Source organism: Sylvia atricapilla, chromosome 18 (assembly GCF_009819655.1).
Source record: "Sylvia atricapilla isolate bSylAtr1 chromosome 18, bSylAtr1.pri, whole genome shotgun sequence".
Classification (NCBI taxonomy): Eukaryota; Metazoa; Chordata; class Aves; order Passeriformes; family Sylviidae; genus Sylvia; species Sylvia atricapilla.
In genome coordinates, this window is record NC_089157.1 from 7325895 (window position 1) to 7347431 (window position 21537).

A 21537-nucleotide genomic window follows, 5' to 3' on the forward strand; every position below is an offset into this window, starting at 1 on the left:
ATCTTATATCATTATATATTCTTATGCATTATATACAGACACACAATGTATATATATATATATATGTGTATATATGTATTTATATACACACATACACAGAGGCAGGTCACCCTTGTTTTGCCAGCTGGACTGGACTGAACTGCAGAAGTGGCAGAGAGAGGGGCAAAGGTTGGGGTGATTTACAAATCTGCTCCATACACTGCAACAAACCTCACGCAAAGTCAACATGGCCTTGCATCATAAAGCACAGGCTGGAGCCAAGAAACAGCTCAGCTGGAGGAGCCACAGAATGAGGAGAGAACAAGCCTGTTCAGGTAAGAGCTCTGCATCTAAAAACATGTCCTGACATATTCACAAGAGGAGGTGAGGTATTTTTGAAGGTGATTTTTCTTTTCTTGCAACTCCCCAATTCTCTGAACTCATTAAAATTAAGACACTCTAATTTCCAAGATTGTCCAACAGGGAAAGGTCAAGGAAGGACTTCTTTGTAATGTTGGCTCTCAAATTCCAGGGAGAAGAACAGCAGGATTTTCATTAAACCACCGTCAAATTATAAATTACTGTACAGTTAAAGGAAAATAGGACTGCCATTATGCAAAAGAAAGTGAAATAAAAGACCTGATGCTTTATAGCTTGTATACAGGTCTGTCTGAAATGGGCTCTTGGGCTGATGCAAAACAAGGGTCTGGTTACCAGGAGCTGGCCCTGGCTGGGCACAGAGCTGCTGGATCAGTGCTGTTACACATCCCGTCTGCACAGGAGGTTTTGTGGGGGCACATTCATAGCGCCCCAGTTCTGAAGATGCAGAGTTCCTCAAAGAATGTTCTAAAGTCTTCAAAAGAAACCAAGCAGCAGTTTTTTGCTATTGCACCAAACCTCAAACGAAGAAGGGAAGCCCTGGGAAGCCAGTGGAAGTTGTACTGAACAGGACTCTCAGTCTCTTAGGGAGGCACTCCAGTGTAAAATCCAGAGCTGTTACTTGCTATTTTGTGGTTTGTATTTCCATTGGTAGATGCCAGAGGAAAACAGTCTGATTAGACAAATTACTTTTATTCAAATTGAAACAAATATTTGATTTTATTCATCCCATCCTCACTTGAAAAATGCCATCTGTCCACTAAAAGGCATCCTGACTTCTGACTAAGAAAATAACATTGCTTGAGGCCCTCAAAGGGAAAACAAAGGGAGGAGCTGAATCTCCCAGGTGCAGCTCTAATGACATGAGTTTAGGGTGTTCAGAGCTGTAGCTGCCTTTGTCCCTCAGGAAAGATTTGGATCTGAAGCCCAAGACTGTCGTTTAACAGTTAATTAGCTGCACCAATTAGTGGTCCTGTTGTACCAAGAGTGACAAAATGAGTGTGAAAACCAACAGTAAGAGAGTAGCTGGGTGTGGGAGCAGGGAGGGATGGCAGAAAGCTGGGGCAGCACCTCCAGCAGCCAAACCGTGGCATGACAGAGGCTCTGAAGGGTGACAGCCAAACAGAAATCGTGGCTGTACCGTGCAGATTTGGGCCCCTCTCCTGCACTGCAGAATGAGAATGGAGCTGGGGGGATTTCTGTATTGAATTTAAGACCCTGTAACACAGGGTTAAAATAGAAGCACCTGCAGCCTTTATGCAAGAGCCTGTGATTATGTGCACAAAGACAGGTCTCAGCACGTGGAGCTGTGTGTATGTATTGTACATTGACATGGGGCTCTAGCATCCAGAGGAGCCGATAGGATTGCTAATTATTGCATTCTGTGTTATCTTTTATCAGGATACATGCACTAGGATGGTTTCATTTTTTTTTTAAATCCAAACATTAGAGCATTTTCTGGGATCACCACACGCAGGAGCAGCCTGTGCTGTGCCAGCAGCCAGGGCTGCACCTACAAACCCAATTATCTCTCTGCAGCCTTGCCCTGCTCTGGTCATCTGGGGCACTTGGTGTCCCCATCTCCCAGGTTAAAGTCACGATCAGGCTCACGGGGAGTTGTAAGCCCAAAGTGCCCCTTTGAACTCGGGGCTGATCTGAGCCCTCGGTGCCTTCTGGCAGGTTATGCAGGGAGTTTGAGACGCCGTGATCTGGCCAGCAGAGGTTTATCTGCTAAGACAGAAAAGCTGGTGCCTTGTAGGAGCAGAGCTAATCTGACAGGGTGGCACTTCAGTCAAACAAGAGTGGCAAAATGCATCTGACCCAAGAGGATGCTCTCAAGCTCTGCACTGACAAGATGCAGTGACAGGAGCCGCCCGTGCTCACAGCACACACTGGTAGCACACATCCCACCTGGCCATTCCTGCATCCAGCCAGGTCCTGCTGCTCATCCAGGGGGAACTGGCCTCTGAGGGTGGCCATGGAGCTGCCCAGACCCAGCTTCTACTTCCAGCCCTTTGCACAGGATGGGAAGGACCTGGAAATCCAAGGGTGCCCTGCACATTGCAGGCAGCGGAGTGCTGCTGCACACCTTCCTGGAAAGAACTCACAGCAAAAGGCTGGCCCTGCTCCAGTCCAGGTAAGGGCATGATTTTGCTCTATACATATATATGTGTGTAGAAACAAAGAGAGGTGCTTCATCCTCATGTGATGAGAACACAGCCTGGGCTTAAGCCTTTTTCCTTCATCCATTTCATCCTATAAATACACCTTGACTTCTGCTAAAAAAAAAAAAAAGAAAAAAAAAGAAAAAAAAAAAAAAAAAGAAAAAAAAAAAAAAAAAAAAAAAAAAAAAAGGAAATGATCCAGCAGCTGTAACATCTGTGACTCCAGATTACCCTGAATGCTTCCCAGCAGAGAGGGCACAGAAAAAAACATGGTCATCTCCTCCCTAGCAGCTGTTGAACGAAACAGGAAAAGGCGGCCCTACAGCAGGACTGTGCTTTGAAGCTCTGCCCTGTGGACCAGGCTTTGGCCACCTTGGGGGAAGTTTTAACAGCACCATTCACTCACCTCCCTGCTGGGGATGGGACCTTTCTTTGCCTTCTTGCCTCAAACATGACTGCCCTCTGGGAACTCTGCCTCAGGTTGGGGCATCCTCTCTTTCACTGCACTTGAAGGGCAAACAGGCAATGAAATAACAGCACACGTTCACCTTAAGCAGCTGAAGAGGGCAAAGCATTTTCTGTTTGCAAAAGGGGAAGAGCAGCGAGTTCATCTGCAAAACAGTTTCCCATTAACCAGCCCATGATAATATCTTACAGTGTCCTAATAGCAGTTTAACTGTCACTCCGAGAAACAGATGGACTTTTGTAATACTGAGAGCACAAATTCACAAGAGGAGGGAAGCACTGGGATCTGACGGCCTGCAGAGTTGGCTGGAGGGGAAAAAAAATGGATCCTTTGTCCCTTCAGCTCTCCAGAGGCAATAATGGGGGAGCAGCCCAGGCCAAATAACCCTGCCAAAGCAGTTACAAAAACACATGGATGTGACACTGATGAGCCCTATCTTCTCCTTCAGTCATGGCTTAACACTCCCACCTGTCCCAGCAGTTCTCTAATCTCTACCACCAAGAACTGGTGAAAACCTCCCTCTTCCCAGGGAACTCAAACACTAGCACGTTTTGTAAACACGCATCCCAAAGATGTGGTGTTAACACTTCACAATGTTTTTTTTCCATGCCAGAATGAGTTAAGGTAGGAGTCTGTCCTGGCTTCAAATTTCCTGGCTTTCCCCTGTCTGCGTCACGACATAATTCTTTCCAGCAGCCTTTTCCTCAGATGTTCAGCGTTAGCATTGGGATCCCTGCCAGCTTTCCTTCCCAAAACAAACACGGAGCCTCCTGATGCCAAAGATTTGCCTTCTATTCATTTCTCCAGGGATAGAACACTTGGCTTTACAAGCGATGCCCCGATTTTCAATTCAGCATATGTATATAAATAAAAATGCAGCTTTACAGAGACTTGTCTGCACTAGAAACGACTGGATGGCGTGTCCCTAACAAGCTGTCTCTCTCCATTAACTGTAAATAGAGCTTCAATTAATTAATGAGATTATCTGCCAAGTTAGTGCACATTGCTCCAGCAAGGAAAATAAAGCTTATTGTCAAATTACTTTTTGCTGGTGTAATCATGTCAGCATCAGAGTTTTTGCTAGTAATAAAAACACCCACCCATTATTAAACCACTCTGGTTCCAGTGTAAACCTGGTCTAAAAACTAAGCCCTGAAAAGTGGTAAAACACCATTCCCATCTCAGTAAAAAGCTTTTCTTTCTCTCCAGTGTCCCTGGGCTCATAACACCTCCCCTGCTCTGGTGACCTGCCTGCTTTGCCTGGAGGGCTGGAAATTGCAGAGCTGCTGGTGGCTGATGAGAAATGATTCAAAGGAAGCGTTGCTGTGAGCCCTTCAGAGAGCAAACCACAGCCCTGCCCTGCTCCCCGCGGGGGACAGCGGAAATTTGGGTAGATTCTGTCTCACTAGGGGACATGTCCTTCAGGTCAGGTCTGGTGGAGGGTTTGTCCTCCAGCAAGCCCAGGCTGCTGCTGTCTGCTCATCTTTTGGATGGGAAAACTGTAGGTTTCCTCTTTTTGAGGAAACGAGTGTGTGACTTATGTCAAATCTGTGCTTAATATGCTCCTGAAAGAGGAGAAATGCAGAGAATGGGAAAAATCACCTGTAATAAGCACTATTAATAAGCCTCCATCAAGTATTGTCTTTTTTGGCTGTTGTTGGGGAGGGTATGAGATGCTGTGGCTGGACCAAATGAACAGGGCACCTACAGACATTAAATCATCTGCTGCTACTCAACAGATTTTTTTCAATCTATCTTTAATGCCCTTTATCTGCACCCAGTTTCCAGCAATAAACTAAGACAACTCACATTAATCTCTCAGAAATTTGGGGGGTTTGTCATTTGAAGAAGGCAAAAATGGATATGCCAAATCTCTGCCTCCCCTCCTCTTTCTTGAAAGGTTTAGCCCTAGAATTGGCCTGAATTTGTACATTTATTTGACATGAAAGAAGTGGCAGAGATAAAAATAGAATGTGGAAAATGATTACGTAATCAAATGAAAAAAGATATTGATTACTTAGGCAATATAATTATTACAAATAAAGTTGGATGCTAAGCCCATATTCCTTGCTCATGCTGAAGTCAATAGCAGTTAAATTCAGTGTATTTTTAGAGTAATAAAGAGCTATACCATGGGCCAAATCAGCTTCAATACTGAAGGAGTGCAAAATGAGAGTGCTTAAACAATATGTCCAAGTCTTCTAGGCATTCAGGAAGAGACACAAATATATAATCATTCATAATTAACAATTTCTCCATAGCACCACCCATGAAAGGATCTCATGTTCCTTCATAAATATTAATTAAATCAACCCTATACCCCACTTGTGTAACAATTATTACTGACATTAACAGATGGAGAAACTAGGGCACAGCTTCATTGCTCACACAGAGCATCTGCTGCAGATCTGGGATGAGACTGACCCATCCCCAGCCAGGGCTGAACTGTCAGATTCTGGATTTGGATGCTTGTGACAAGGATCTGCCTCCAAAAAACTGCTCCCGATTTGCCACATTAGGGTGGAAATGCCTCTTTGAAACATTAATGTCAAACAGTGTCACTGTTAGACACGAAAACCAAGGAGCAGTGTCTCCAAGGAAACCAGCTTACCAGAGCAGGAGGAAGTAAGGAAACTAAATCAGGAGCTTCAGAAGGCAGCTGTTCAGATTTTCCTGGGTTTTATCATTCTGCTATGATTTTTCTCTAGTTAAGTCAGATAGCTTTCTGCTGTGGATGTCAGAGCAATTTATTTATAAACAATTAATTTAGCTTTCCACTACTGTAGCATGAAGAGGCAGACCTTCACCTCAGAGCCCTGAGAGCTGCCCCAGGAGTCCACCTGCTTTCCTCAGGGGCAGCAGCCACCAGCAGACCCCACCACATGTGCACCCACACCTCCCATCCTCCTCACATGCACATCCTTGCTGAGGCTCCAGCTGTCATTTCATCCAGGAGCCCCTCAGGGACCCCAGCAGGACATATGGATTGTCTCAACCCCCAGAGCCCTTTGATAGAACAGATCCTGCACTTGGGAGAGCCTCAAAGTCAGTCAGGCTGGAGCAGGGCCAGGAGACCCACATCAGTGCTTTGCCATATAAAAGGTACACAGGTGACTCAAAAGACTTGGGCTTGTGGGGTTTGATCCCTCCAAAAGATGACAAAAGGGTTCCCCAAAGCAGCACTGGCTCATGGTTGGAAGAACAGTATTTCTGATTAAACTCCCAGTATCAATTCTTACCTCCTGGCATTCCCAACAAAGCACCAACATCACACAAGCTGAACAACTGATGACTCAGGGTGATGCAGTTCTAGGCAGTAAAAATTATCCTTAAGTTCTTCTTTTTGACTTGGACATGTCACTGTGCTTCTATACTCAGCACTATCAGAGGATGAAACAATGTGCTGGTAAAAAAATGAGACAAGATTAACCCCTTTTCAAATTCAAAACAATCACAGCATGGGGAAGGAATTCTCCCTGGCAAATATGGGTTAGTCTGTCTGGACTAATCCTCTACTCATATGCAGTGGCTTATTAGGGATTTTAAAAAGAAATCTGAAGGCCTAGACAGTATGTTTACAGTGGAACAGCCTCACATGAAAGATGAATTTTCAGTGAATTTAATGACATATTTGACTTGCATTAATATTGGAGAAATTTAGAAATCTTTTTTCCTGTTGTTGCTGTAAAGCCCTTTAATAAAGGCTTTACAGAAGCAGTAATTGGTGACTTTAAAAGTGCACTAAGCCAACTGTAAGTGAGCCAGTGCAGACTGAACTCCTGCTTCCTGCAGAACAGCAATAAATCCTCCCAGCAGCCCTGAGTTCCCTTCAAATCAAAGAGCTACAGGTATCAGAGTGCCGTGGTGACCACAGCTCACCCAAAACAGGTGGTGTAAGGATGTGCCCAGGGTTTGCCCAGATTTAATGTGGCTTGTTCATTGACTTCTCTGATCCACCTGCTCCAGGCATTGTTTGTGGGAGAATATTTTATTTTGTTCTCTGGAATCCTACTAGAATTAGTCCATGGACTGAAATTCAAGTGCAGCCCCTGTGTGCCAGTTTTGTAATGATGAGCCCCTTATGAACTGCATAAATTACTAAGAAGAGAGAAATCTCAGTGCAGAGGGCAAAAGAGAGAGAAAACTAACCAGAGACACATGGAGCAAAGCACAGAGGGGACAGGAGCTGCCCAAGGATGCCCCAGAAGCCAAGGGCAGAACAGGAAAGGAGCAAATTTCCTAAATCCTTGTCAGTCTATCCAACATTCTCAAAACTCACATTGCTTATGAATAAATGTTAATACAATTTTACCCACATCTCACTCATTTGCAAAGGGCATCTGCTGCAGGACAGGATTTCTGTGCTGGATATCCTGGCCTTAAAATCCTGCCTAATCCTCTGGGCAAAGCACATGTCTCCATAGGATTAAGCAAGGCACAAACCCATCCTCAACTGAACACGGATGGAAGAGTCAAATTCAGAGGATGTGCAAAGAGCTGCAAGACGGCTCCTTCCCTGAATCCATGGATCCCACAGCCACGTCCTGGTGTTCCCCAGGTGAGACAGCTCCTGGAAAATGCTGCAGGTGTCCAAAAGAGATAAGTCAGTCTCTGCAGAGCTCCTCTGCATGGCTCAGTTTGGGAGAGAAAGCAGCAAAGCCTGGTTCAGGATGTTTTGTACTGTGTGAATTCCAGCAAGGGATTCACATTTTACACACAGTTTATGCCAACAACAGCCCTGCTGTGGGAGTATTTATCCCTGTTTCCTCACAATGATGCAAATGGTGTGGCAGAGGACTGCAAGCACTCGAAGGAACACAGTTTCAAGGCTGATTTCTGGCAAGCTTGGCCTGATAAAAGCCATTTGCATGCATTAATCTTGACACAGTCATTAAGTAAAGCGTGGCAGCAGAGACCTCCCCAAAGCAGTAATTTCACTCACAGGGATTTGATTACTTGGAATTCTCAGTACATACTCAAGAGCTCTCTCCCACTAATAATACTCCAGTCCTGGTCTAGTATAAACAATACTCCAATATTGGCCTAGCAAGACAAAATGCTCCAATATTGGTTTAGTATAGACAAAACTAAGAAAACCATTTTATTCCTGTTGGGAAGACAAAGTCCTGATGCACTTTAGTTTCTCATTTTCTGGAAAGGGATTTATCCCATGTTTACCTTCCTGCTTTCAAAAGGAAAGTATTGTTTGCTGCTTTTACCTCCACATTTTGGAGCAGAGTCCACCAACTATCACAACTGACAAATTTCCTCATGAGTGAACAATGGAAACTGCTCCTGTGCCTGCAGTCCCCCCCAGGCACAGCTTCCTAAAGCTTAAATCAGAAAACTTACCCTGCCAAAATCAGCAGCTTTGCCATCGATCTTCAAGAAGCCAGGGATCTGTGGTTAATGCACACAGAGCTACATATTTGGAGAATTTCAGCTATCTAAAAGTATTTATTAACACGGCCTTGCAAGTCTGTTTTACCTACAGAAGCAAAGTGGCAATGATATGGCAACATGACACGGTGTCATGACATTATTTGCATGACCTTCAGCAAAGAACCACAGCTTCTCTGCTGGCACTCTGGCATTTGGTGTCACATGAACTGTGCCATGCTCTTTTTGATATTTTTGAGCTCTTTTCAGTCCCCCTCAAGGTCTTATTAACAAAGGTTAATATTTCTGTTCTCAGATGCCAGAGATCCCTTATCACCAAGAAGGCTCCTAGAATGTTAAATGATACATGAACACACAAAAAGCTTTAATGAGCTTACAGGCTGGAGGGAAGGCAGCTGGGAGAGCCCAAGGAGAGAGAACCCACCCTGTGGGGGTGACAGCAGCCATAACACACAAGCAGCTCAGTCACTGCCACATTGTGCCAAATCAGCTACAACTAACTGCACTTTTTCAGTGCTAAATAACCAAAAGAAGATATTTGACACGGTTATTTCAGCATGATATATGGAACAGGATCACAGCACCAACTTCTGATTTACCAGTTTCATCACATCAAGGGTTTTACTCCAGCACCAACCCATCAGGAACCTTCCTTCCAATTCAGGCTTCCTTCCCGAACCAAGCATATCTGTAATTCCCAAGGTGCAAAGGACAGCTTGAAAACAAAACCTGGGTTCATCCACAAGAATTTAGAAACCAAAAGAAAAACCACTAACCATTCTGGCTTCTTTTCTTAAAATACAGTTAAATAAAAAGAGACTCTTGAGATTTCTTTGCCAGTGCCAGGATGCTCTGAGGCTGATTCAGAAACCAGTATGTCTGGAAATGTAGCACAGGCAGACTGTTCCTACCCAGCTGGAGTATAAACCCTGCAATCCAGCCAACAGCTTTGTTCAATTGTGGTTCAAATTCACTGCAGTTCATTTCTGGAAGTATTTAAAATGCTTGTCCTGAAGGCATTAGGACCACTGTATCCAGTGAGTCATCCACAACACCTGACACAGGAAATAAATCTCACTGTGTTTGCTAAAGCTTTCTGTAGAACTCTGTGGGAACTTTGCATTAACATCATGTAAAATAGCCTATGGGACAGGCACCTGCAACAGTCTGAGTCCAGTGCTAATTTTCCCTTTATTAACCAGGTAAATTCCAGCACTTAAATAATATCACATATAGGAACGTGAGCACTATTTAGAAGTACCCAATAACCTACTGTTAAAAACATCCTGTTGAGAGCACTGAGAGGGAGAAAACCAGCAAGATGCAGAAGAAACTTGTTAACAAAAAAGGCCTTTAGTTTATAGCTCTGAAATTATGGGAATAGCAGGACCTGATGCTGATAGCTTTAGATTTACTGGAGGTAAAATAACAGCCTTGATGTGGCTCAGCAGGAACATGATACAGCTGAAGAAGGCTCAGGACAAGAGGCAGGGTCAGACACGTGGAGATGGACACTGAAATCCACAACTTGGGGTCAGAAATTCCTCTTCCAGTGGACAGTGGTAAGACATGTTTCACACTACTGGTAAATTCACCTCAGTTCCTGCTGTCCCTTGGGCAGGAGGCATTGTACCCAGCTTTTCCAGGATGCATATTGTACCTTGTTAGGGGACCTGTGCAGGGCAAGGGGTGCTCTGCCCCAAAAGAGTTTGTGTTCTACCTACAGAAAGTAAGTGCCAAGACAGGCTTGGCACTGCCCTCAGGGGAGCTCATAGCCAACATGGAAGGTATTGAATTCTGATGAGAGCAGCAGCTGCCTACTATAGGAAAGGCACTATCTCTATCCTTTGAAAATCCTTCGTGTTTCTGTTCTCCCTGGAGGTGGGAACAGCCTCCCCAAGGTCATTTGCACAACTGAGGAAGATGTGCTGAGGCTGTGGGGCAGCACAGCTCAGGCCATTGCAGTAGGATGCTCTGAACAACACTGTGTCTCTGCCAAAATAACTGCATCAGGCACAACTCGAGATTAAACCAAGGCCCCTCATCAGTGTCTGAGAGGATAACAGCGTCACTGCTGCTGGCCGCCAGTGGGCTGCAAGGCAGCAGCAGAGATGGAAATTAGTCTCTTTATGGCTGATAGGCAGAGCTGTGAGCTCGTATCAATGCAGAGCACAGCTCAACATCAAATGATCCCCTGAGCAAAGACACTGCATCAAACAAATCGGCATCTAAACTTACCTGGGGATCACGTTATCCTTCTGCACACGGGGAGTAAACATAGCAGAGAGGCAGGAACTGGAGGTGCAGACAGGGTCCCTCACACAACTGTAGTCCTTTTCCCAGGCAGGTCAGCAGGGTTCTCGTAGGCAGAGATGAGCCCCTTTGCCCAGCGAGTGCCAGGGGAGCCCTGCTGCATCACCACCAGCCGGATCGGGGGCTGGGTGTCTGCAGGGACCTCAGGAGCATATTCCTTGCTGGGATCCTTCCCTCTGCAGTCATAGAGCACGCAGGAGATCAGGAAAACCAGAAGCAAAATGACATAGCTAGATACCAGAATGATGAGATTCAAGGTAACGGGGTCAATCTCCAAATAAAACTCCATTTGGTCCCATGCTAGTGAGGGCAAACCCAGAGAATGAAGTTTCATATGCACGAATGAGCAAGTGCTAACCGATCAGAATAGATGTATTGGCTTTGTGGTAAAAATACACTAATCCCCAGGTCTCCTGTAGCAATGGATTTCCCCGAACCGGACGATTAAAGCAGCTCAGTTTAATAACTTAAGCTCCTTCTTTTAATGCCACGTTGTCTACAGTGGCAGAAGCTAAATTTGATTGCTATATTGACAGGAAAACATCCCCCTTGCCCAGGGACCATCTCTTTCCTTGGTGGGCAGGTAGCAAACTGGGTTTTCTCTAAGGGCATTTTGCAGAGCCTCCCTTCTCAGGTGGGTTTGGACTCGTGGGCTGAAAAATCCTGAGCTGTGTAATAAATGAAAACAGAAATAATTAGAAAGTCCTTTGCAAGGTAACATTTCTCAAAATCTCACAAGTCTGATCCTGACTTTGACTAAGACCTTTCTGCCCTGGGCTAGTGCTACAGAAGTGTTTTAAAGGGAATTAAAGATGCTTATTACCTGGCTCCCTATCAGGATTACAAGGACACATCACACTGCTGTCACAGACTGCCCGGCCAGTCCTTGCACAAATTTGTCTGTAGGATCCTGCTTCCCACAGGCTGCTCTGTCTCATTTGAGTCTCCCACGTGTGAGAAGGTACAACAAAACTGCAGCATTTCTGTAGCCTGGGCACTGCTAATTTCTTTCTCCTGTATGGACCCTCTGCTGAAAAGAGGGTGATGTTTGTGAGTGGCTGTGCCCTGCCTGGCAGCAGGTGCCTTTTGCACCTCACAGATTTACGTCTCTGAAGCTGGTGAGGGAGTCGGGACATACAGAGCTGCCAGATGCTGCTGCAGTTTTGGGGACAGGCACAGGACAGAACACGCCAAGATCAGGCAGCAGCAGCCAACCCGCATTGAAAGGTGCCCCCTTTTAGAGGGGCTTCAAATTTCCTGTGTTTAACCCTGATTGGTTGGGTCCTTAGCTCCGCCCAGCTCACTGGCCAATGATATGTCTGGTCTGCATCCATGATTGAATGGGATTGGTCGGGGTACCGTGTTTGAATTTGAATCCACCCTATCAACATCACGCCTGGGCACTTGTTTGCTTCTATTACTTCCATACTTGTTTCCTTCTCTTCTCCACACAGCTAGGCTGGTGGAGTTGGTGTTAGTTATGGGCAATTTCTCTGTGCAGCTACAGACCAGCTGTAGCTGTCACAGCACAGTGTCACCTGCTCGGTGCTGGGAGAGAGACCACACCAGCTGCTTGAAGACACAGATGTCCAGGACACCAGGGAGGCAGACACAAAGGGCAGGGGATGGTGCCAAGGAGCTCCATAGACCCTACATCAGCACACTCGCCTCTCCATGCAAAGCTCCCAGGTTTTGGTTACAGCACAGGAGGCTTTTAGGAAGAGATTAGGCTGTCCCAGCTCTTAGCACTGCCAGAGCTGTGGAAAAGGGCTTTACGTGTCAGCAGGAATCCGATCCGGCACGTCTAAGCTGTAAGAAATATGTCATGGGGCCACCCTGCCGCCTCGACCGCGACACATGCCACTCGTTTTAAGGTCAGCATCAGCTGCATCCCCCACCCACCATCTGCCCTCGTGGCTCTAGAGCCGAGGAGAAGTTTGTATCAGGAGTAATCCCAAGGCTGGCAGTGCCAGTGGCACGTTTGGCAGCAGGAGGGAACCCCCACAGCACCCAGGATGCACATTGTTGTGTCCCTGCTCTTCTGTGCCTGTCACACACCACATGTTGGGACAGCATTTGGCTGTCAGGTGTGGTTTAGATGAGGCTGAGATTGTTTTTTTCAAGATAGGCTCTTAATTATGTACTTCCCGTGCAAAGCAATGGCATTGGGAGCTGGGATTTGGTTTCAGTGTTCACTGGGAAACTGAAAGTCATTTGGAAATCCCTCCAAAATTCTCAGAAGCACAAGCACATTTGGAGGGCAACAGGGTAAATTTCAATCATGTTGTGCTACAAAAGATCAGTACCAGAGTAATAAATATGATGTAATTTCCATGCTAATACAGAGAATGGATTTTACATTAAGGCTTTTAAACTGTTCCTCAAATGGCAGCCTGTGTTCTGAACTTAGCACTGTGCTAACAACAAAACAACAACAAAAATGTTTTTGGAATTTCCAAACCTGAATTGTCTCCTCCAAGGTCCTCCACTTCAATAGCTTTGTTTCAGATTACTGTCTAACATTGCAGCAGGGAGATACATGCAATAAAGTGTTTAGTTTAGATAGGCATCATGCCAGCTTTTAGAGGGACTTTTCAAAATCTAAAATCTGGTACTACATTGCCACAGCACCTCCCGTGTTGCTGCAGACATGGTCTCCTGGAGAGAAAAAAGCCTCCTCATTTCTACATCTCCACAGCATCTCAAAACATTCTCCCGAGGGTGAAAATAGATGGTAGTTTCAAGACACCTCCTCCCAGAGCCTGGTTTGCAGCAAAATCTTACATTTATGCTTTTGTTGTATTCCCAGGATTCCTGTCCTTCAGCCTGAGTGGCTCCCAGCAGCCTTTGTCCAGGTCAGTGTGTGCTGAAAACTGAAGCCTAGGAAGGGATTTGACTTCAATACCAGCACCAGCACATCACCTTGTCCTGCCATGTCCCTGCTGCTCAGGACGGGGAAGGTGGACACTTAGAGGCTGCAGGCAGCTCCCCCAGCCCATTGCCTTCCTCATACAAGTCATAATTTAGAGGGAAGTCGCAGAGATTTCAGGACTGCAGGGAAAAACCCGGTGTGATTGATTAGGAGCCACAGTTACTCCAGTACCTACAGTCCAAACCTGGTGACCGGAGCAAACCCAGGACAAGCAGATGTGTTACACCCTCATGTGCAGCCGCCAAGGCCAGAGCCCTCTGGGCTGCCCAGATGCCTTTTGGATCAGTACAGAGCATTTGAGAGGGGACATCCATGAGTGTGCACATAGCCAAGGTTCTGAGGTCCTGCCTTCCCTTGGCACAGAATCTGCCGGGTGTAAAGGCACCGGAGCCCTTCCTCTACTCCCCCTGGTCTTCTACTGCCTGTGTACTTCCCTAGGGCAAGAATAATGCAGAATATCTGCCATCTTTGGGGCAAGGCAGCCGGAATTCACCAGCACAAACAATCACGGGAGGTGAGGCACAGACAGCAGCGGTCACTCCCAGAGAGCCGAACTGTCCCAACCCAAAACGCACCAGCGACAGCGCGACTTCACGTCTGCCTTTGCTGGTTTTTCCCCGCAGGCTTCTTCCAGCTCGGCTTTTTGAAGCTGTCACAGAGTTCCCCGGGTCTGACCGCGGCCGGCCACACGTAGGAGCTGTTGTTTCCCTTCTGGAGGCTCCCGGAGCCGGGCGGGCCCGGCAGGTGGCACCGGGGGACCGCGGGTGTGCCCCGCTGTCACCGAGCGCCACATCCAGCACCACTGTCAGAAAGGAGACTGTCTGCTCTTAAACTCCCTCTGGTCACTGGTGACAGCCCTTTGCCTGAAGGGGAGAGGAGTTCCTGGCTCTCGGGAAGCGTTTCACACACTGGTTAAACCCTTTCCTGCTCTACAGGTGCATTTGTTCTGTGTTTCGTATCTACATCAGCAGAAAACAGCCGTGAAAATGCTGGTTTTGTGAAAGGAATAGAAGTTCGAGAAGAAAACAATGAAAAGGTAAAATTGAAAGTGGCTCTTAGGCTGCAGAATGGGTGTGATGAGTTATTTGTACTCAGTGCCCTCCTGAGACCCCCAACCCACGCACTTATCCCTCAGGGAAGTGTCTGACTGGGAATAATCCTACAGAGGTGAGAGAGACTGCCACCTGAGGTTAAACGTATCCTGAATCACGCTGAATAAAAAAATAAAAGAAGCTCAAAACAAAGACTAAGGTTTTATCAGATTAAGCACATAAACCTTGCCTACAGATCTCTGCTCCTCTCCCCAAAAGCTCAGGTACCGCTGCTCCACATCCATGAAGACACCTCCCACTTACAGCCCCTGGTACCCAGCAAGCAAACAGACCAACTTATATCCAATTTTCTTTATTGCAAATCAGCTTGCTAGAAAAGTCTCAGCCGGAGAGGATCTGGTCCTCAAGAAAATTAAAGAAGTTGCCATGAGGTGGCAGATGCTGATCAGATATTTCCCTGATTGCTGTTTCCTTGTCTCAGGCTCCAGTTGAGATGTGCCCCTCAAACCCCTGCCCAGCTGAGGATGTTCAAGCAGAAATGGGGTGCTGGTGTTTGCTTCTATCCCAGAAGCACCAGAACTGACTATTTGATGCTACAAGGAGCAAAACCCTAAAGGAGCTGATTTTGTGCCAGGACATTTTTTGCTTTGGATAGGGATTTTGCAAGCAGAAAAAAAAAAATAAAAAATCACTCTTAATTTAGAGGGTGTCTTTAGCATGAGTCCAAGGATGTTGCATGACAGAGGGATGGATGAGTTAGAGGTTTCACCCAGACCAGTGGGGTCACAAGGTGTGACAGTCAGACAGGAATTCTCTCCATAATCTCCAGTAGGATGTAACTGAAATTATTCTGAGTGTTCATGTAAAATAGCTTAACATTTAATTGACTTTTTTTGCTAACCAGAAAGACAGATTTGATGTGAAAGAGAAAATCCATTACTTGATTTTAGACCAGTGATCTGAATATTCATGTCAGATAAATCATGTCAGATAAATCCATACAACTTTATCAACATAACTGGGCTGATATCAACAGGTGAACTTTAGTCAGTGCTACTCTGTAGAATGAAAAGTAATAGAAGATTAATTAATACCTGGAGGAAGGAAATATCCTTGTTTTTCATCTCTAAATAACTTTCCCATGAAAGGTCAATTACCCCAAACTGTGACAATATATTTTGATGTGCTGTGAGATATTTAGTCAGTCTGCTTGTCCTTGTCCATGCAAATGTGAATTCTGTCTCATTATTAATGGTGAAATCACTTAAAAAAAGGAGGAACAAACATGAAATTCTTGCTATTGAATGCATCCTGGAATGGGTGAGGCTGACTCCAGCTGGGTTTCAATTCAGCTGTGGCTGGGCTGCTCGTCTGATTTGTCTTCTGTCCCATAACTCGAAAACTAATCAAAATGATGCAGATATAAAATTAGTAATGTAGACATGCTTGCACCAAATTCAATGAAACACCTTTTGCTTACCCTGAGTTTTCTATAAAACTCAAAATTATTCCACATAAGGTATCCCATCCTTTCCATTACACTGACTTGGTTCTGTACAAAAAACTTTAAGGATACACTTCCCTTCTTTCCCTGGTCCTGAAGTCCATGCTGAGAAACTTTGCTGAGCTGGGATGGGTTTAGGTGCAGACAGTGCTCTGCTGAAGTGTGTGAGTTTAGCTGAAGGGGGGCTATGAACTAATTGTGACTGCCAGAAATCAAATTATTATTGTAGGTAGTAAAGCATTTAATCTGAGAAATCACAAAGTGAGAGCTGCAGCTTCTTGTTTTATTACTTATGAACATTAAGGGCTTTATTCTTTCTCTTCTCATTACTAGTAAATGAGGATTTTTCAGGTCTGGTTCAGCTGGAGGGGTAGCAAGAGGCACTTGGTGTACCCAGATCTGGGGTTTGGTGGCCTCCTCACCAAAACAGCTGTGGCCTGGAAGAGGAAAATAGGTGCTGGCACCTTCCCAGAACTGTCAGGGACATCCAGGAGAAGCTGCTGTAAGGGGCAAGAAGGGAACTGAAGGCTCCAGCTTTGGGCAGTTCTGCTCACCAATTTTTGTCATTGCAGACAGAGCTCCTGAACAGTTCCTGGTTCTGTTTGCCACTAAATCTGTGTGTCCTCCCTCAGGGTGACATACATGTCTTTGCCTCTCTGTTTGCCTTGAATAAACCTCTGTGGGGCAGGATGTCAGGAGTACATCACTGTTCCTGGGACATGTTGGAGTGCTACTGTGATCATGTTTCCAATCTGTGGGCAGTAAATCGGTTTTGCTCCTGAATTCAGTCTGCTTTTTCTTGATTTGCGTTCAAGACTCTGCACCTTTGGGATGACTGGCAACATGCAGCTGCTTTTCTAGGAACCAGGAGATTTCTGTGAGCTGGGAATGGGTAGAGGGTCTTTGCCCTAGTGAGCAGGATTGCTGGCAGAATAAGTCTTAGGAGTCATTTCCTCAAAACCAGAGGTCTCCAGGCCTGGTTCCTGTCCACTGCTTTGAGTAAGATGTTAGGTGAGTGAGACAGAGGGGAGTTAAATGATGAGAAAGGAGTCTCTAAAATTAACTCAGCAGGATCTGCCTAAAGAGACCCTGAAGAGCTCTTTGCTTGATTCAGCTGGGATGCAACCAGAGAGAAAAAACCCTGAGGTTTCCTGGAGCAACTTTTCTTGTTTGCTTTACGTTTTCAGGCTCCTTCCAGACCTGCAAATCTGTGTCACATCATGTGTGAAGGCAAATAAAGTGAACTCTGAATTAATTTTTTGTTTTGTTTTCAGGGAATCCAGGCCTCCCTCAAAAGAGGATACTTGAATACCAGTCAGACACCTGGTGAGCAAACCAGCTGTTCACAGCTGTTCTTTCCATCTTTCTTTTTCATTGTTTGCAGAAACAATGCTGTGATCGAGGACTAAGAGGGTCGAACTGAAAAAAAGAAAAGAGCCCCAAGTGCCAAGCTCTTTAGTGCTCTTTGTAAAACCCAAATAAATGGAAAAATAAATCAAGCTTAGACACCAACAGGAAATTGAGAAGTTACATCAATGGAAGGACAGAAATGTATACGTCAATCATTTGGCTGGAGATGTTGTGGTATAAACAGATTTTTATCACTTATAGCTCTCTATTCAAATAATTCTGTCCCAGAGTTCTTTTGTAACAGTGCAGAGCCCAATTTTGCCAACAAGCCTCTGGGAAAAAATATGAAAAATAGAACAAGACTGGCTTTGCTCTCTCGGATTTCAAGTTCGCAAAGGTTTTACAGCATTGTCTTGATTCAGAAAAATAGAAAAAGCTTATACCTAACCCTCAGTCAAGGCAGCAGGATGTTTGTTTGATGCCAAAGTGGACACACTCCAAAGTGTTTTGTTGAGTAGAGGTGGATTCCTTGAGTGCTCCATCCACACCATGCTCAAACCTAATCCTCACCCTCACCTCTGTTTTACCTCTATCACAGCAACATACATTTCTGCAAATTGGTTCATTTGCCCACAGGGCAAGGTGGGATGTGACAGCAGACTGTCCCCATTCCAACACCCCCAGCTGCCATCCCCATCCCTGCACAGGGTCATGGTGGCTGCAGCTCCATCCCAGGGACACGGTCCCTGTCACAGGAGCCCTGCCACTCCTGGGTGTGGATACCCTGAGGACAAAGCCTCTGCCTTCCTCTTGAGATACAAGATATGGGGATACAAACAGTCATAAATAACTGATGTCACTCCAGACTGAATCCTGTCTCCTGCCTCACCCACTTCCACTCTGTTTACCACCAGGAGTTTTTGTTTTGTCTCTGCTTCTTCCACACCCACCAGTTACTTTGTGTTCCCTCAGAGAGCAGCAGGACTCCAGTCTGCAGCAAGGGGCTTTCCTGGGAGATTTTCCTCTCTGAGGAGGAAAGAACTACGTCCCCCTGCTGTTGAGACACTCTTGTCCAGACCTCCAGACCCAGCAGTTGCACTGCAGTCAGTCCTGACGTGTTCCTCAGATTTCCTGGCACCAGACATGGTTTTCTGCTGAAAACTTAATCCAAATAATTTTTGCATTGTTCTTTCCTGGCCACTGTCTTATCTCTTCACTGTTCTCTCTTGGCTTCCTCTGTGGTTCCCATCTGTCTGCTGGCTCTGTGTGTATCACTGGAGACTTAGCTTCACTCAAGTTTTGATGTCATTCATTGGACATCTTGTTATTACTTGTCTCAGTGTTCTGGTTTCTCTCTGTTCTTGTCAATGTATTTCAGCCTCTCTGAGTAAAATCTCAGTCCAGTGTATCCAAAAAGCCCTGAGCTGAAGGCAGGATGGTGTGAAGGTGAAATGAAAATGTTCACAAGCACAAGGTGAACTGGCCTGAGCCCAGCTGGCCAAAACCCCTAAGATGCTCTACAGACCTGTGTGAACTCTTGGCCACAATAAAGTTCTGTTCTGAAAGCAGGCACTGCCTAGGATTTTACATGATTTGCTGGAAAATCATGAGTTTCCTGTCTCTACGTGACTGCTGAGGACCTGGTTTGCCAGTCTCCAAGCAGATGGCCAAATTAATACACATGGGAATAAAATTACTTCATGCTTCCAGGTAAGTAATTACCCATCTGGTAAGCATTTAACTATACCTTGGGTCATTCACTGGAGACAAATGAGAAGCAAAATTGATGCAAATACATGATATTCTGAGAAGAGTTCCAACACTTTTAGAAGTTGTTCAGCAACCTTCATGCAGCAAAAGTGGCCAAAGAGGAAATTTTAAAAGTTTAAGTTTTAATCCACCATTTTTGTCACCCTGTGAAAAAGGAGGGTGATACATCAATTTATGCTCTTGGGCTGAGTGCCTCACTGTGCAGGGACATCTATTTTCAGTTTAATATAACAAACCTGTCTTTTGTCCAATGTTCAGCAGTTCTTGTCACAGCTATGCTGAAATGATCAATAATCCCTGGGGACAGAGGTGTTCTGCGCAGACTGTCAGCAATGTGCAATCTCTGGCCATGAGTCAATGACATTTTCCAGCAGCCCAGCAGCTGCAGCCCACACAGAAAAGAAAGTTTTGTGTCATATTAAACTGGGAGATGCCAACCTCCTCTTCACTGCCCACAGTTCCGCTCACAGCAGGGCTACACCTGGGCAGTGAAGGCTGAGCCTCCTAAAAGTCACCAGTGTGAACCCTGCCATCAGAACTGTCCTGGTTTGGGCAGCACCTCAATAAACTGAGAGCAGCCAAGAGTTGTTTTCATTTTTATTCTGACAAATCAGCTAATTAGAGTACAAAATAATATTCTCAGGCTTCGCAAATCCTTTTGACTTTGAAAGATTTTAAAATTTATTTTGGTTTTTCTTGCTCAGACAACATGGAGACTCAGTGCTAAACTACACAAAACAAATTAAATATCCAGTTACAAACAGTTGGCTCTGGTCTGGAAGCACTTCAGTTGACTGCCATGATTCAAAGGAGAAAAATTATTTCATTTTGAATACCGTAATGCTTTTTAAACACAGCACATTGGCTGACCCGCCCTGAATCACGACCTCAAAAACTTCACATACTTGTTTTTGAAAATGAAGTTTGTGCCTTGTCCTGCCAAATGACTGTTCAAGCTGCAGTGAGGGGAGAGGAGCTGCCCATCTGCCCTTGGTGATGTTTCACACATCAGAGACACACAGAGGTTCTAGAGTGACCCACGTGTGTTATCTCAGGCCTAACACCAGTCCTGACTCCCTGGACAATCCTGGACAAGGACTGTACAAAGGTTTGTAGAAGAAACCCCACAGCAGACACAGACAGCTCCTCAGCAAGCAGGGCAATGGCTCACCTCCATGAGTGTGTCTGGCAGTGCAAGGATTTAAAGGGTGTTACATCCCTGAGTCTTCCATGGCAATATTCACCGGTGCTGCCAGCAGGGATTGACAGAACAAAGCCATCCTTTTGGGTTGGATTCACACCAAGGTCTGTTTTTCAGATCCAACACTGAAATTTCCAAAGAAGACACCAATTCTCACGGCTCAGGGGGACATTGGTATCTATCCTCCAGGATTTGTCCCACAGCTTCACAAAGGGGAGAATTTCAAATGTAGCACCACATGGCTTTGGAAAATCTGGGGTTGTAACAGGAGGTAAATGACCCTGTAGAGTAGATATTTGTGCTCAGAGGTGTGTTAGGTTTCACAAGACTCAGTGCAATCCCCAGGTTCCATGTGGACCACCCAGCTGCATGGTAAGAAACCCTTTTTTTTTTTTTTCTTTTTTTTTTTTTCTCATGGTTTTGTCCATACTTTAGCTGGTTTGCAGCTTTTACAGCTCTTTTGTTTTCCCAGCTGCTTTGCCTGAGATCAGGTCACAGAAAGCAAAGGGCTTGGTCAGAAGTTAAACAAAAGCTCTTTCAAGTTTAAAAAGAAGGAAAAAAAGAAAACCACTTGCAGGGAGACCCCTTCTCCAATGAGAAAGAGTTAGATTTGGAGGTTTTTCTGCAAGAAATCCAAGGCTAACTTGACCCATGACTAGCACTGCCAAGGTGTGTGAGGTGGGTGAGATTTGACCATCTCTGAAGGGAAAGAGTATTTCAGGAAATGTGAATATTTTAGGCCATAGGTTGGACTAGATAATCCTAAAGGTCTTTTCCAGCCTAGTTAATTCTTTGATTCTGTGAAAATACTTCAGCAACAGAAACGCATACCTTAGATTTAAGACAAGGGATAAAAAAACCCTTCCTGATAGGAAAAACCAAGGAGGATGGAAGGGACTGGCTAAGAGAAGACCAAAACCTCAGATGCATGGATGCAGAACAGAGAAGCTCAGCTTCTAGCACAGCCATGAACGGGATGATTGAGCACAGTACCAGCTGCCTGCAGGGTACCAGCACAGCCCAACCC

General features: G+C 45.4%; 1 protein-coding gene and 1 long non-coding RNA gene across 2 annotated transcripts; one reads left to right on the forward strand and one right to left on the reverse strand.

Moving 5' to 3' along the window:
* The first annotated feature begins 283 nt into the window (after positions 1-283).
* Positions 284-19243, forward strand: LOC136369175 (uncharacterized). The gene is made up of 3 exons (XR_010744969.1): positions 284-314; positions 17464-17515; positions 18918-19243. It is a non-coding gene; the product is annotated as an uncharacterized lncRNA (long non-coding RNA).
* Positions 10706-11035, reverse strand: SMIM36 (small integral membrane protein 36). Its single transcript, XM_066332114.1, has one exon. It carries the CDS (start codon positions 11033-11035, stop codon positions 10706-10708), a length of 330 nt encoding a protein of 109 aa, XP_066188211.1.
* Positions 19244-21537: the final 2294 nt, after the last annotated feature.

Excerpts from the sequence above, each read along its gene's own strand:
- SMIM36 (XM_066332114.1), bottom strand. The coding sequence starts at position 11,035 with ATGAAACTTCATTCTCTGGGTTTGCCCTCACTAGCATGGGACCAAATG.